Source organism: Sesamum indicum, linkage group LG3 (genome assembly GCF_026168435.1).
Source record: "Sesamum indicum cultivar Baizhima isolate 11 linkage group LG3, ASM2616843v1, whole genome shotgun sequence".
In the NCBI taxonomy this organism is placed as follows: domain Eukaryota; kingdom Viridiplantae; phylum Streptophyta; class Magnoliopsida; order Lamiales; family Pedaliaceae; genus Sesamum; species Sesamum indicum.
The window spans coordinates 14092967-14108483 of record NC_142659.1 but is presented as its reverse complement, the minus strand read 5'-3'; the positions used below and the strand labels follow the sequence as shown (position 1 = coordinate 14108483).

The 15517-nt window shown below is 33.7% G+C and overlaps 1 protein-coding gene across 50 annotated transcripts in view; it reads right to left on the bottom strand.

Annotated features, from left to right (window-relative positions):
- LOC105179725 (crossover junction endonuclease EME1-like) overlaps nucleotides 1–12799 on the bottom strand; it is a 36787-nt gene extending 23988 nt beyond the window's left edge. For 40 of the 50 annotated variants that reach the window (XR_016064568.1, XR_016064567.1, XR_016064563.1 and 37 more), the window contains exons 1-17: nucleotides 12506–12799; nucleotides 12120–12342; nucleotides 11497–11745; nucleotides 10769–10905; nucleotides 8154–8326; nucleotides 7891–8044; nucleotides 7681–7795; nucleotides 6533–6952; nucleotides 5454–5626; nucleotides 5191–5344; nucleotides 4980–5094; nucleotides 3823–4242; nucleotides 2744–2916; nucleotides 2481–2634; nucleotides 2270–2384; nucleotides 1114–1532; nucleotides 35–207 (exon numbers count right to left, since the gene is read on the bottom strand). Coding sequence is in view for 4 of the 50 variants with exons in the window: in XM_088878443.1 (XP_088734569.1) it covers nucleotides 35–139 (105 nt within the window). In the remaining 46 variants the exon portion in view is untranslated. Of the gene's footprint in view, nucleotides 1–34; nucleotides 208–1113; nucleotides 1533–2269; nucleotides 2385–2480; nucleotides 2635–2743; nucleotides 2917–3195; nucleotides 3248–3822; nucleotides 4243–4979; nucleotides 5095–5190; nucleotides 5345–5453; nucleotides 5627–5905; nucleotides 5958–6532; nucleotides 6953–7680; nucleotides 7796–7890; nucleotides 8045–8153; nucleotides 8327–10489; nucleotides 10569–10768; nucleotides 10906–11496; nucleotides 11746–12119; nucleotides 12343–12505 lie in introns of all 50 variants that reach the window. The other 10 variants (XR_016064536.1, XR_016064566.1, XM_088878445.1 and 7 more) reach the window with 10 other exon arrangements.
- Nucleotides 12800–15517: the final 2718 nt, after the last annotated feature.

Genomic DNA, 15517 nt, shown 5'->3' with positions numbered 1-15517 from the left:
CATATTCATATGCAGTTTTTGAGTAATGACTTACTTCTTTCAGTTGTTTCTTTTCTTCCATTAGACGAAGTATCTCCTCCTTTGATATTCTCTTTGGTTTCATTGTTTCATATGCCTTCTTTTCTCTTTTGTACACCATCCATCTTTATATTGTCGATTCACGATTTGAGCCACAGAATCCATTGTATAGGCTTTGTCTTCACATGCCTAAGGAATCATCAATACAGCAATTTAAATACGACTATAAAATAAATAATGGATCAATTTACATTAATTCACATATTTTAGTATGGTAGGTGATAAGATGCAATCAAGCCCTATCAGTGAAAATTCTCTCTTGGATGGCACTGAAAGAAATGTGTCAGAGGCATGTCAAACGAATACAAAATGATCCAAAAATATCCTAGCTGCCATCAATATGCCACCACCACTCACATATTTGAGTATGGTCACTGAAAAGATGGCAGCAATGTTTTCGTGACGTACCCAATCTGCTAGAAGAGAAGCTTCTCGGGCAAGCTCCAAAACAACAGTACAGCTACAAGGGAATGAATTCACTCAATTATTGGAATAATGAGCATACGGAGAACACATAATCTCATAACTTTCCTATATTATAAAATCCTTATCAAATAGAATTTCAAGAAATACTAGCACGAGACTCTTTAGATTTATATAATTTCCACGTGTGATAAAGTAAATAATAATGCTTCTACCCTAGGCACTACACAAACTCGAAGCCTAGGAAGCAACACATATCTGTGGGGAATTACAAAAAAATAAGTGGAGCTTTTCCATTCCATTTTGGCCTACTATACGCAATTCCAGCTGTGATATGCTCAATTGCAACGCTGTTACTATAAGACTAGTTTCCATGAACAAGTGTTCGGGGTGTTCCAACCGCACAAACACAGAAAATGATTCTATTTTTGTTTGAAAAGCTAGTTTGATTCAAGCATTATGAGTGACTACGAGTAACTTTGTGGAGGTGATAAACAACTACCAACAACTATGCAAGCCACTTCCTATATTATTAATGAAAACTACTTGTTATAACCAAAATAAATTAACTAAGAGCCATCTCACTTAACCAGCAAACTACAAACCAAGTACCTTGCACGAAGTAGCGGTTGTGTCTTCATCTTGCCAGCAGCAAAAATTGTTTTCCGAGCACTCAATTCTATGTGCATCAAGAGCAACGGCTCCAAGTTGGCGAGTGGATGTTGCTTTTTTTCCTTTTTCTTTTCTCTTTTGGATACTGTTTTTTTTTTGTTTCTTTTGCTTCTTTTTTTTTTTGAATATATTGCTTTTTTTTTGTTTCTTATTCTTTTTTTTTTGCGGATACTCCCTTTTTTTGTGTTTCTTTTTCTTCTTCTTTCTTTTCTATATATTGCTTTTTTTTGTTTCTTTTTCTTTTTTTTCGGGGATATTCTTTTTTTCTTCATTTCTTTTTTCTTCTTTTGTCGATATTGTTTTTCCTCATTTGCTTCCTAGTTCTCTTTTGTGCTTGTCTCCACGGCATCTCCAGAAATCTGTTGAAAAAATACGAGAAAAGTAGAGAGGTCAGTGTAAGACAACCTATCACTTATAAAGAATCGTTGCTGTAGCAGAAATTGTATGGAGCAAACGAAACAGGCAAACTGCAGCATTTCACTTGATTCTGCTGCACATTTTTTGTGCACTAATTCTGTAGAATGAATTTCAGCTAAATTATGCAGAATAATCCATTTAAACATATTGAAGTCTGCAATTCATTAACGCAAAAAAGTTGGAAATATGGAATGTGAGTGGCACGATGGATGCATGAGGTTCAACACGTAACCTACGTTAATTCTTACTTAAGCTAGAGCTCCACAATTGCATTAATTTGTTACCCAATCCTAGTGACTTACGTATTTCCTTGGAAACAGAACTATTTTCAAGTGACACTGAAAATGCACTCCAACATCCTCATTCTCGTGCCCAATTTTTAGGGAACCAAAAGAGGCTCAAATGAGTTCTTCCCCTTTATCCTTTGTCATTCGACATCAAAAGATAATAGTAGACACAACTAGGATTCAGAATGTAAAAACTAGAAACAAGAGCCAAAAAACTATTATTTTTAAGAGAAATCGGAAAACAGAGATAAGACGAACAATTCTAGTTAATTCACATATTTATACATCATATGCGTGCAAAGTGGTATTAAAATAGCATTCATGGTAATTGAATGAATGAGAACATAGAAAATCTTCATAAAAACGTTCACCAATAGGGGAAGGACAATTACCACATAAGATTCTTCAGGAACTACCGTAGTCCATACAATAGTTCTTTCCATGGGGTTTGACGTTGGGCAATATGTAACCCCTTTTTCTGCAAACCTTGTGACCAGATGTCCTAAGCTACGAAAGCGCAAAAATAGCTTAGGCGCCTTCAAGGCGATGAGTGGATTCCAAAGGAAGAAGAAAGAAAGAAACACAAATATCCAAAGATCCTACCTCCAATTGATCCCAATTCAACCACTTTTTGTTCAATTTCAGCTACAATGGATTTTAGAGTGTATTTCCCCATTTCCCACATCTGCATCTCCTTCTTGTATTTTTTCATCTTAGCACCTTCTCCTTTTGAAGCAGCTGTAATCAGCTTTTCTTGCTAGTTTATAAGAATCAAGTAGATTAAATAATGTGTCGAATAAATGAAAAACATGCAAGCACATCCACATATAAACATATTCATATGCAGTTTTTGAGTAATGACTTACTTCTTTCAGTTGTTTCTTTTCTTCCATTAGACGAAGTATCTCCTCCTTTGATATTCTCTTTGGTTTCATTGTTTCATATGCCTTCTTTTCTCTTTTGTACACCATCCATCTTTATATTGTCGATTCACGATTTGAGCCACAGAATCCATTGTATAGGCTTTGTCTTCACATGCCTAAAGAATCATCAATACAGCAATTTAAATACGACTATAAAATAAATAATGGATCAATTTACATTAATTCACATATTTTAGTATGGTAGGTGATAAGATGCAATCAAGCCCTATCAATGAAAATTCTCTCTTGGATGGCACTGAAAGAAATGTGTCAGAGGCATGTCAAACGAATACAAAATGATCCAAAAATATCCTAGCTGCCATCAATATGCCACCACCACTCACATATTTGAGTATGGTCACTGAAAAGATGGCAGCAATGTTTTCGTGACGTACCCAATCTGCTAGAAGAGAAGCTTCTCGGGCAAGCTCCAAAACAACAGTACAGCTACAAGGGAATGAATTCACTCAATTATTGGAATAATGAGCATACGGAGAACACATAATCTCATAACTTTCCTATATTATAAAATCCTTATCAAATAGAATTTCAAAAAATACTAGCACGAGACTCTTTAGATTTATATAATTTCCACGTGTGATAAAGTAAATAATGATGCTTCTACCCTAGGCACTACACAAACTCGAAGCCTAGGAAGCAACACATATCTGTGGGGAATTACAAAAAAATAAGTGGAGCTTTTCCATTCCATTTTGGCCTACTATACGCAATTCCAGCTGTGATATGCTCAATTGCAACGCTGTTACTATAAGACTAGTTTCCATGAACAAGTGTTCGGGGTGTTCCAACCGCACAAACACAGAAAGTGATTCTATTTTTGTTTGAAAAGCTAGTTTGATTCAAGCATTATGAGTGACTACGAGTAACTTTGTGGAGGTGATAAACAACTACCAACAACTATGCAAGCCACTTCCTATATTATTAATGAAAACTACTTGTTATAACCAAAATAAATTAACTAAGAGCCATCTCACTTAACCAGCAAACTACAAACCAAGTACCTTGCATGGAGTAGCGGTTGTGTCTTCATCTTGCCAGCAGCAAAAATTGTTTTCCGAGCACTCAATTCTATGTGCATCAAGAGCAACGGCTCCAAGTTGGCGAGTGGATGTTGCTTTTTTTTCCTTTTTCTTTTCACTTTTGGATACTGTTTTTTTTTTGTTTGTTTTGCTTCTTTTTTTTTTTTTAATATATTGCTTTTTTTTGTTTCTTATTCTTTTTTTTTTTGCGGATACTCCCTTTTTTTTGTGTTTCTTTTTCTTCTTCTTTCTTTTCTATATATTGCTTTTTTCTATTTCTTTTTCTTTTTTTTCGGGGATATTCTTTTTTTCTTCATTTCTTTTTTCTTCTTTTGTCGATATTGTTTTTCCTCATTTGCTTCCTAGTTCTCTTGTGCTTGTCTCCACGGCATCTCCAGAAATCTGTTGAAAAAATACGAGAAAAGTAGAGAGGTCAGTGTAAGACAACCTATCACTTATAAAGAATAGTTGCTGTAGTAGAAATTGTATGGAGCAAACGAAACAGGCAAACTGCAGCATTTCACTTGATTCTGCTGCACATTTTTTGTGCACTAATTCTGTAGAATGAATTTCAGCTAAATTATGCAGAATAATCCATTTAAACATATTGAAGTCTGCAATTCATTTACGCAAAAAAGTTGGAAATATGGAATGTGAGTTGCACGATGGATGCATGAGGTTCAACACGTAATCTACATTAATTCTTAGTTAAGCTAGAGCTGCACAATTACATTAATTTGTTATCCAATCCTAGTGACTTACGTATTTCCTTGGAAACAGAACTATTTTCAAGTGACACTGAAAATGCACTCCAACATCCTCATTCTCGTGCCCAATTTTTAGGGAACCAAAAGAGCCTCAAATGAGTTCTTCCCCTTTATCCTTTGTCATTCGACATCAAAAGATAATAGTAGACACAACTAGGATTCAGAATGTAAAAACTAGAAACAAGAGCCAAAAAACTATTATTTTTAAGAGAAATCGGAAAACAGAGATAAGACGAACAATTCTAGTTAATTCACATATTTATACATCATATGCGTGCAAAGTGGTATTAAAATAGCATTCATGGTAATTGAATGAATGAGAACATAGAAAATCTTCATAAAAACGTTCACCAATAGGGGAAGGACAATTACCACATAAGATTCTTCAGGAACTACCGTAGTCCATACAATAGTTCTTTCCATGGGGTTTGACGTTGGGCAATATGTAACCCCTTTTTCTGCAAACCTTGTGACCAGATGTCCTAAGCTACGAAAGCGCAAAAATAGCTTAGGCGCCTTCAAGGCGATGAGTGGATTCCAAAGGAAGAAGAAAGAAAGAAACACAAATATCCAAAGATCCTACCTCCAATTGATCCCAATTCAACCACTTTTTGTTCAATTTCAGCTACAATGGATTTTAGAGTGTATTTCCCCATTTCCCACATCTGCATCTCCTTCTTGTATTTTTTCATCTTAGCACCTTCTCCTTTTGAAGCAGCTGTAATCAGCTTTTCTTGCTAGTTTATAAGAATCAAGTAGATTAAATAATGTGTCGAATAAATGAAAAACATGCAAGCACATCCACATATAAACATATTCATATGCAGTTTTTGAGTAATGACTTACTTCTTTCAGTTGTTTCTTTTCTTCCATTAGACGAAGTATCTCCTCCTTTGATATTCTCTTTGGTTTCATTGTTTCATATGCCTTCTTTTCTCTTTTGTACACCATCCATCTTTATATTGTCGATTCACGATTTGAGCCACAGAATCCATTGTATAGGCTTTGTCTTCACATGCCTAAAGAATCATCAATACAGCAATTTAAATACGACTATAAAATAAATAATGGATCAATTTACATTAATTGACATATTTTAGTATGGTAGGTGATAAGATGCAATCAAGCCCTATCAATGAAAATTCTCTCTTGGATGGCACTGAAAGAAATGTGTCAGAGGCATGTCAAACGAATACAAAATGATCCAAAAATATCCTAGCTGCCATCAATATGCCACCACCACTCACATATTTGAGTATGGTCACTGAAAAGATGGCAGCAATGTTTTCGTGACGTACCCAATCTGCTAGAAGAGAAGCTTCTCGGGCAAGCTCCAAAACAACAGTACAGCTACAAGGGAATGAATTCACTCAATTATTGGAATAATGAGCATACGGAGAACACATAATCTCATAACTTTCCTATATTATAAAATCCTTATCAAATAGAATTTCAAAAAATACTAGCACGAGACTCTTTAGATTTATATAATTTCCACGTGTGATAAAGTAAATAATAATGCTTCTACCCTAGGCACTACACAAACTCGAAGCCTAGGAAGCAACACATATCTGTGGGGAATTACAAAAAAATAAGTGGAGCTTTTCTATTCCATTTTGGCCTACTATACGCAATTCCAGCTGTGATATGCTCAATTGCAACGCTGTTACTATAAGACTAGTTTCCATGAACAAGTGTTCGGGGTGTTCCAACCGCACAAACACAGAAAGTGATTCTATTTTTGTTTGAAAAGCTAGTTTGATTCAAGCATTATGAGTGACTACGAGTAACTTTGTGGAGGTGATAAACAACTACCAACAACTATGCAAGCCACTTCCTATATTATTAATGAAAACTACTTGTTATAACCAAAATAAATTAACTAAGAGCCATCTCACTTAACCAGCAAACTACAAACCAAGTACCTTGCATGGAGTAGCGGTTGTGTCTTCATCTTGCCAACAGCAAAAATTGTTTTCCGAGCACTCAATTCTATGTGCATCAAGAGCAACGGCTCCAAGTTGGCGAGTGGATGTTGCTTTTTTTTCCTTTTTCTTTTCACTTTTGGATACTGTTTTTTTTTTGTTTGTTTTGCTTCTTTTTTTTTTTTTAATATATTGCTTTTTTTTTGTTTCTTATTCTTTTTTTTTTGCGGATACTCCCTTTTTTTTGTGTTTCTTTTTCTTCTTCTTTCTTTTCTATATATTGCTTTTTTCTATTTCTTTTTCTTTTTTTTCGGGGATATTCTTTTTTTCTTCATTTCTTTTTTCTTCTTTTGTCGATATTGTTTTTCCTCATTTGCTTCCTAGTTCTCTTGTGCTTGTCTCCACGGCATCTCCAGAAATCTGTTGAAAAAATACGAGAAAAGTAGAGAGGTCAGTGTAAGACAACCTATCACTTATAAAGAATAGTTGCTGTAGTAGAAATTGTATGGAGCAAACGAAACAGGCAAACTGCAGCATTTCACTTGATTCTGCTGCACATTTTTTGTGCACTAATTCTGTAGAATGAATTTCAGCTAAATTATGCAGAATAATCCATTTAAACATATTGAAGTCTGCAATTCATTTACGCAAAAAAGTTGGAAATATGGAATGTGAGTTGCACGATGGATGCATGAGGTTCAACACGTAATCTACATTAATTCTTAGTTAAGCTAGAGCTGCACAATTACATTAATTTGTTATCCAATCCTAGTGACTTACGTATTTCCTTGGAAACAGAACTATTTTCAAGTGACACTGAAAATGCACTCCAACATCCTCATTCTCGTGCCCAATTTTTAGGGAACCAAATGACTTCTTCCCCTTTATCCTTTGTCATTCGACATCAAAAGATAATAGTAGACACAACTAGGATTCAGAATGTAAAAACTAGAAACAAGAGCCAAAAAACTATTATTTTTAAGAGAAATCGGAAAACAGAGATAAGAGCAACAATTCTAGTTAATTCACATATTTATACACCATATGTGTGCAACGTGGTATTAAAATATAGCATTCATGGTAATTGAATGAATGAGAACATAGAAAATCTTCATAAAAATGTTCACCAAGAGGTGAAGGACAATTACCACATAAGTTTCTTCAGGAACTACCGTAGTCCATACAATAGTTCTTTCCATGGGGTTTGACGTTGAGCAATATGTAACCCCTTTTTCTGCAAACCTTGTGACCAGATATCCTAAGCTACGAAAGCGAAAAATAGCTTAGGCGCCTTCAAGACGGTGAGTGGATTCCAAAGGAAGAAGAAAGAAAGAAACACAAATAACGAAAGGTCCTACCTCCAATTGATCCCAATTCAACCACTTTTTGTTTAATTTAAGCTACAATGGATTTTAGAGTGTATTTCCCCATTTCCCACTTCTGCATCCTCCTTCTTGTATTTTTCGTCTCAGCACCTTCACCTTTCGAAGCAGCTGTAATCAGCTTTTCTTGCTATTTTAGAAGAATCAAGTAGATTAAATAATGTGTCGAATAAATGAAAAACATACAAGCACATCCACATATAAACATATTCATATGCAGTTTTTGAGTAATGACTTACTTCTTTTAGTTGTTTCTTTTCTTCCATTAGACGAAGTATCTCCTCCTTTGATATTCTCTTTGGTTTCATTGTTTCATATGCCTTCTTTTCTCTTTTGTATACCATCCATGTTTATCTTGTCGATTCACGATTTGAGCCACAAAATCCATTGTATAGGCTTTGTCTTCACATGCCTAAGGAATCATCAATACAACAATTTAAATAGGATTATAAAATAAACAATGGATCAATTTACATTAATTCACATATTTTAGTATGGTAGGTGATAAGATGCAATCAACCCCTATTAATGAAAATTCTCCTTTGGATGGCACTGAAAGAAATGTGTCAAAGGCATGCAAACGAATACAATAGGATCCAAAAATATCCTAGCTGCCATCAATATGCCAACACCACTCACATATTTGAGTATGATCACTGAAAAGATGGCAGCAATATTTTCGTGACGTAGCCAATCTGCTAGAAGGGAAGCTTCTCAGACAAGCTCCAAAACAACAGTACAGCTACGAGGAATGAATTCACTCAATTATTGGAATAATGAGCATACGGAGAACACATATTCTCATAACTTTCCTATATTATAAAATCCTTATCAAATAGAATTTCAAAAAATACTAGCACGAGACTCTTTAGATTTATATAATTTCCACGTGTGATAAAGTAAATAATAATGCTTCTACACTAGGCACTACACAAACTCGAAGCCTAGGAAGCAACACATATCTGTGGGGAATTACAAAAAAATAAGTGGAGCTTTTCCATTCCATTTTGGCCTACTATACGCAATTCCAGCTGCGATGTGCTCAATTGCAACGCTGTTAATATAAGACTAGTTTCCATGAACAAGTGTTCGGGGTGTTCCAACCGCACAAACACAGAAAGTGATTCTATTTTTGTTTGAAAAGCTAGTTTGATTCAAGCATTATGAGTTACTACGAGTAACTTTGTGGAGGTGATAAACAACTACCAACAACTATGCAAGCCACTTCTTATATTATTAATGAAAACTACTTGTTATAACCAAAATAAATTAACTAAGAGCCATCTCACCTAACCAGCAAAGTACAAACCAAGTACCTTCCATGCAGTAGCGGTTGTGTCTTCACCTTCTCCTCTGGTTCACCTCCGGGATGGGCTTGAGAAAAACAACAAAAATCCGTACGGAGCTGCCTTGTTTAGTAAAGCAGAAACTCCGGGCAGCTACCGCAACGAGTGATTTCCTAGTGGGAAAGCACGAGTGGGCTATAAGCAAGGGGGGCTACTGCTTTCCCTACCCTAGCCTGTTTCCCGTTAGCCCCTTTTCATAATAATAAGGTAAACATCAAAGCCTAGAAAACCCAACCTATACAAAGAGCTCTTTTCAGCCCCTACTCCTAACAAGTGAAAGTTGCTGTTGACGAAGTTTCATTCAAAGCAACGAACTCTCCCCTTTTTTTCTTTTCACTTCATCCAGCATGACATTGAAAGGGCAGAGGGAATTGCACTAAGAACTCCATCTTCAATGGATGGAAGGGATGATATGAAAACTCCAACAACTGGTTCTGGCTCTAAGCTTGATCCCACTCGAAAAAAGCCCAAGACCAGGCACAAGGGAGAACAAGCGAGTTAGCTGCTGTCGGAAAAAGCTAGCCATACTATTGGTCCAGGTCATTTCGGGGCAAGCAGATCATTTATGATGAAGAGGATGAGCTTCAAGAGAATGATTCGGAGTTCTTGCAGAGTGGAACCATGCAATACCAGACACGAGATAGATCTTCCAAAGAACAAGGCCTTTTTAGAATCTTTGTATTCGGCTCAATCCTTTTAGTAAAAGATTGGGCCGAGTTTAATTGCAATTCAATTAAGAGAACGGAGAGTAATTACTTGTTATCTTACTTATCCAAAGTATCCACTGCTTTATCTGTTAATTTACTGAGGATTGTGAATTTTGAGGGGATTGTGTAGTTGAAATAAATCATTATGTTCAATCACCACTTTTCAAATGGTGAAATCTCCTTAGTGCCTTGTGTAAGCATATACACACAGAAGTTTACCTATGCACCTACATGATGGGACTTCTAGCTGTAATCAGCTACTGTGATGTATTAAACCTATTGTTTGAACATATCGATTTCTGGATCTTTCAATATCATTAGCAATCACCTTATGCGAGTATTCATGATAAAGTGCAGGGATAGAAGGAGTTGAATGTGTCTCCCCTCCATCTGGATGCAGTAGCTTTGGAAGATATGAAATTGCTTTACTATGTTTAGGAATGATGCATTTTCACTTAGGGCACCCAAAGCAAGCTTTGGAAGTAAGCATATGGATGTCAAAGTCCCAAACAAGCAACTCACTCGATGTAATTCGGGTGCCAATTGCTGAAGCTTTTTCAGTATAGATTCAAAAGCATTTAGGGGGAAGGAGCTTCCATGTCTGCCGCAAGAGTAAATGATTTCAATTCAATGGTTATGAAGTGAGATGATAAATAATATGTTTTTTGTTTTCACTGAGGTCAATAATTACAAAGTTTGATTGTTTGAAATATGATTGATTAAAAAGAATTTAGATGTATCTTAAACCACAATCATTCACTTCTCAATAGCAACTGCTTGCTCCGAGAGGTAACCTTGTACCTGCCAGCTTGTATGTAGGAAAGTTCCACCAAGGGCGCCAATATCTTTGGACATATCACTCGAAGACAATGCACCGGGACAATCTTCTGCATTCATATCATTATGTTCCAGCGTAGGCCTCGGAGAGATACCAGTATCTATGTCAATCAGAAACAATATCAAAGTTCATATCCTGGACTCTTATAGTTCAAAAGAAATCACTGTTTGAGCCACAGGACCATAAGGAGTAAACACGGTTCCAGCTGCAAAGCTTCTCATCTAGTAAGGACGAGAATAAAACTAAAGGAGATTTAACAGTTAGAATCAAAAGGAAAAAGTATGACCCAACTATTGGAACATCCGAGCCACCACAAGGCATAACTATCCAGCTGTGTGGGAAATGCAATCGGATACACTAGATTTTAATGCAAGCCCAAGTACAGAAGTGATATATCCTTTTCACATTATGTAGAAACATTTAAAGAAAAAAGATACCACAGAAGGAAGGGAAAAAAAAAGCATCAACCAAATATTTCCTCGAACTGAACAAAAGGAGAAAAAGGACAGGTAAGATAATTCAAACTTATTGATGAATATTTCATCAGTTCCACAAGGATTAGAAGTGCTTTAAACCTGGGTAACACAAATATTCATTTCCAACAGGTCATACTGAAGCTATCCTCAATAGAGGCATGGCTAACAACTTACATCTTTCACACATATAAAAGTTGTTAGTCCGGGGACAATACCTTCAACTACTTCTGGAAAATCTTTGGGTGCATGGCCTGGGAAGGACTTCTTCCAATTCCCATTTTACTTTCTTCAAAATCTTCACTAACATTCTCATAAACAAAATTGTCCATCTCCATATTCTCAAATTCGAATGAGGGATTTGGATCATTTGTTGAATCATCCAAATGTGATAACTCATAAGGAGGGTACACTGAGATGGATTCCTTACAATATGTCCCTATATTTGTTAAAAGATGGCAGATACCCTGCAGAAAGAAAATATTGTCAAGTCAATTTCCAAGTATCAACCTATCACAGAGTTGACATTAGCAGGTACTCACTCTTTAACCGTAATTAATTGTACCACTTCTCTAGGAACTTCGTAACCTCTCTTCTACTAATCACATCTAGTATCATGAATTTGAAAATTTGACTCGTTACAAAGGTATTATCAACACATGAAAATAAAAGCATTGTACGACTTGTTTTGATGCAATATATTAGCTCGTAGTATGGCAAGACATAAGACTGACAGTGATTTTGAGTATTTTTACCAAGAAATGAAATGAAGAAACCCTCTTCACAAAAAATTCAAGAAATGAAATGAAAGGAAGAGAACAGTGATTTTCAGTATTTATACCAGCGATTTTTTTCTTTCCCGCATTTTTCTGTGTTGTACCCAACCTCCGCCGCTGCTTCTCTTCTCCTGCGGGTGCTGCCCTGCAAACGGGCATCATCAGGCTTAGCCATATTCGCCTTCTTGACTCCGCCATCCTCGGCGTACTCCACCGAGGCTCTTTCACCAGACTAGGCATGCAGATTGGTGAATAAAGGCTTTTCTTGATTTTCTTTCCACTGTTTTTCTGGGTGAGAAGAGGACCGAGGAAAGGGGGTGAAAACATGTCGTGGGTTTTTCAAGATTGAAAATAACACTAACTCAGATAACTATATTTATACTAACTTAATTAAAACCCCAAAGTATCAACAAAAATAACAAAATAAATAACTAAAACCCTAAATAATCACCTGGGTTTTAGCAGGATGGATTGATAAACAATTCTGGTACTATTTCCGCAGCCTCAACATGCTAAAACCTGTAAAATCCAGTACGTTTTTTAGTTTGGAGAATCATGATATGTGTGTTGACAGTAGAAATTTGAGTGGGTATGGAACTGAGATCTTCAGGGGGAGGAAGGAACAAGGGTTTTTGTTGCTTGTTGGATTTGTGAAATGACTGAATGTGAAGCAAGGCACAGCACACCGTTTCTCTCTTCCTCTCCCTTTTTATTTTTTATTATCCCATCTCTACTCCTACCAATATTTCCTTGTATTTTTAAGGAATAATCCTTCTCCCTACTCTATACTAATTAATTGTCTTTTTTAATATTATTAATTTTATTTTTTATATCATTAAATTTATTATTTATATAGAATATATTATAATTCAACATGATTTAATAAAATTATATTTATTTAATTATCAATGTGTTAGTGATGACAATATTTGATTGTATACTCATATAAAATAAAATAATGAAAAATCAATTATTTTTTGTTATTTTTTTTCAAAAAATAAAATGAGTGAAAAGTCAATTAATTGACTAGTTAAAGAAATGAAATAGCATATTCATATCTAAAGTTTTTAATATAATTTATGGTAATAAATAAATGCTGTAATTGGTCGAGCCCAATTTGTTGATAGGACTGAGCCCATATTGAATCTCACACTATTGTTGGGTTTTATTTGCTATTATACTGGGTCAACTTGGTGGGCTCGCCACATCTTCAAAATTAATTAGTACTAATATAATGTGACACACTCAAATGTATGTGCACAATGAATTTTAAATTTAAAAAACTAATTATTATTTTAAAAAAATATGTTAATTAGATAAATAAATTATTAAAAATATTTAAGAAAGGTATGAGAAAATATTAAAAAAGAAGAAAAAGGTATGTGGAAGTTGAGAAAAATATTTAAGAAAGGTATGAGAAAATACCAATAGGATGCTTTTCAATTATATAAAGATATAGATTTTTATTTAAAATAATGAAGAATTGTGTTTTTGTAAGGATATAGACAGATATCTAATATTATTATCCTTTTTATGGTTAAGGGTAAATTTCATGAATGTATAATAAGTTGTACAAAAACAACATTGAGGGCAAGCCTCCAAATAGCTGAACAAGAACATTAGAACATTGTCGTATTTGATAATTGCTTACAATTTTTAACTTTTAATCGCAATAATTATTTTTTATCTACTTATCGTCATGTCCGTTAAGTAATATTTTGTTTAATTCCTTCAGTAATGTTACAAATGATGTTAGCTTTGGAATTTAATTATAATCTGCATTTGTATAATTTATTATATAAACAAACATTATAATAATTATTTTTAAAAATAATTTTTTAAAATTTAATTATATTAGAATCCATTATATAACCAACGGGTCAAACTGAATGTCCAAATATTTAACATACAACGGTCATGATAAACAAAATAACCTTGCATATCATTCCATGTTTACGGTTAGAATGAACCGAAGTAGCAATTGTGGTAAATAATTCTTTAGGAACCAATATTTTTAATAGTTTTTGATAACTATTTACCATTTCTCTTGAATATTTCAAACGAATTTTCTAAGCAATAAACCAAATAAAACTAAACAAATTTTCATAAAGTGATAAATTAATGCTATCAAAAATAAAATGTTGCAAAAGATTTGACTTTCATAGAATTTTATATATAATTGAGAGACTATTATAATATAACATCTAAGTCACAATCCAACTAATAATTTGATTTTAACATAAATTAACTAATTACAAAATTTTCATATAAAATATTATTACTATATGATAATAATATATAACTATTTAATAAATAATTCGGATAAGTGTATAGGAAATTTATTTTATTTAAATTTGGATAAATATGATAGTTTATCTTTATTTGTGACACCCCCTACAATGTTATACTTAATTACCACTAATTATCAAAATTTTCTTTATTACAATTCCTTTGTAAGATATTTTCAGTTACCAATATAACATATAAACGTCTCATGAGATAATAGGCATAGTCAAAAGATAATATTTACTCCCCACAAACGTCTTTTGTTACAAAATCCCAAAGAAAACAACGCAACAACCAGCTGTACAAGATTTTAAATGCAAATCGGTTCCAGATTGACATATTTAATGTGACATTCGTAGAATTTTTCACGTAATTGGGAGATTAATTGGTAATTATTATGAATTTAGATTTAATTACTAAACAAATTATATACTGAATTTAGGATAAAATAAAACTTGAACGAATTAAATTGGAGTTCGTTATAACATTTAGGGGTAAATTATATTAACTAAGAAAATTAGGAGGGACGTGAAAGATATTTTAGAAAAGTTTAAAATTAAATATAATAATAATAAAAACGATGATGATGATGATGATGATAAAATAATAATATATGTATATAATATATAAAAGAGGGGAGAGTTGGCACCGCCTCACCCCCCTTTAAAAATAAATATGTATATATATATGTAATATGCTTTGGAAAGTGGAGTACTCACATTCTCACACACATTTGCACATAACAGTTCCGTCATATTTCACGTATAAAATTTGATTTTAATTTATATAATTATATTATTTAATTAGTCCGTTTATTGAATGTTGTTTATATTGAGCTATATACTATTTAATCGGAGTATTTTATGATTTTAGCTAATTAAATTAGTTTCGTATTAAATATCACATTTGATATGAAAATGATATAGTTGGGTAATTAAAATATTAGATTTGTTAGATTTAATTATTATTATAGTTATTCAAACAATTCAATCGGTATGATTAAACCAAATATGTAATTCTATGTATTGTTGCTTAATTAAATTTTATAGCAATGATAAATTGGTAGAAAATTCGTAGAAATGTTTCGAAAATTATATTTAAGAAATATTATGTTATTAAAGGGGAAAAATGAGATTTCAATGGTAATATAATTTGCGGATGTTATTAAAATGATAGT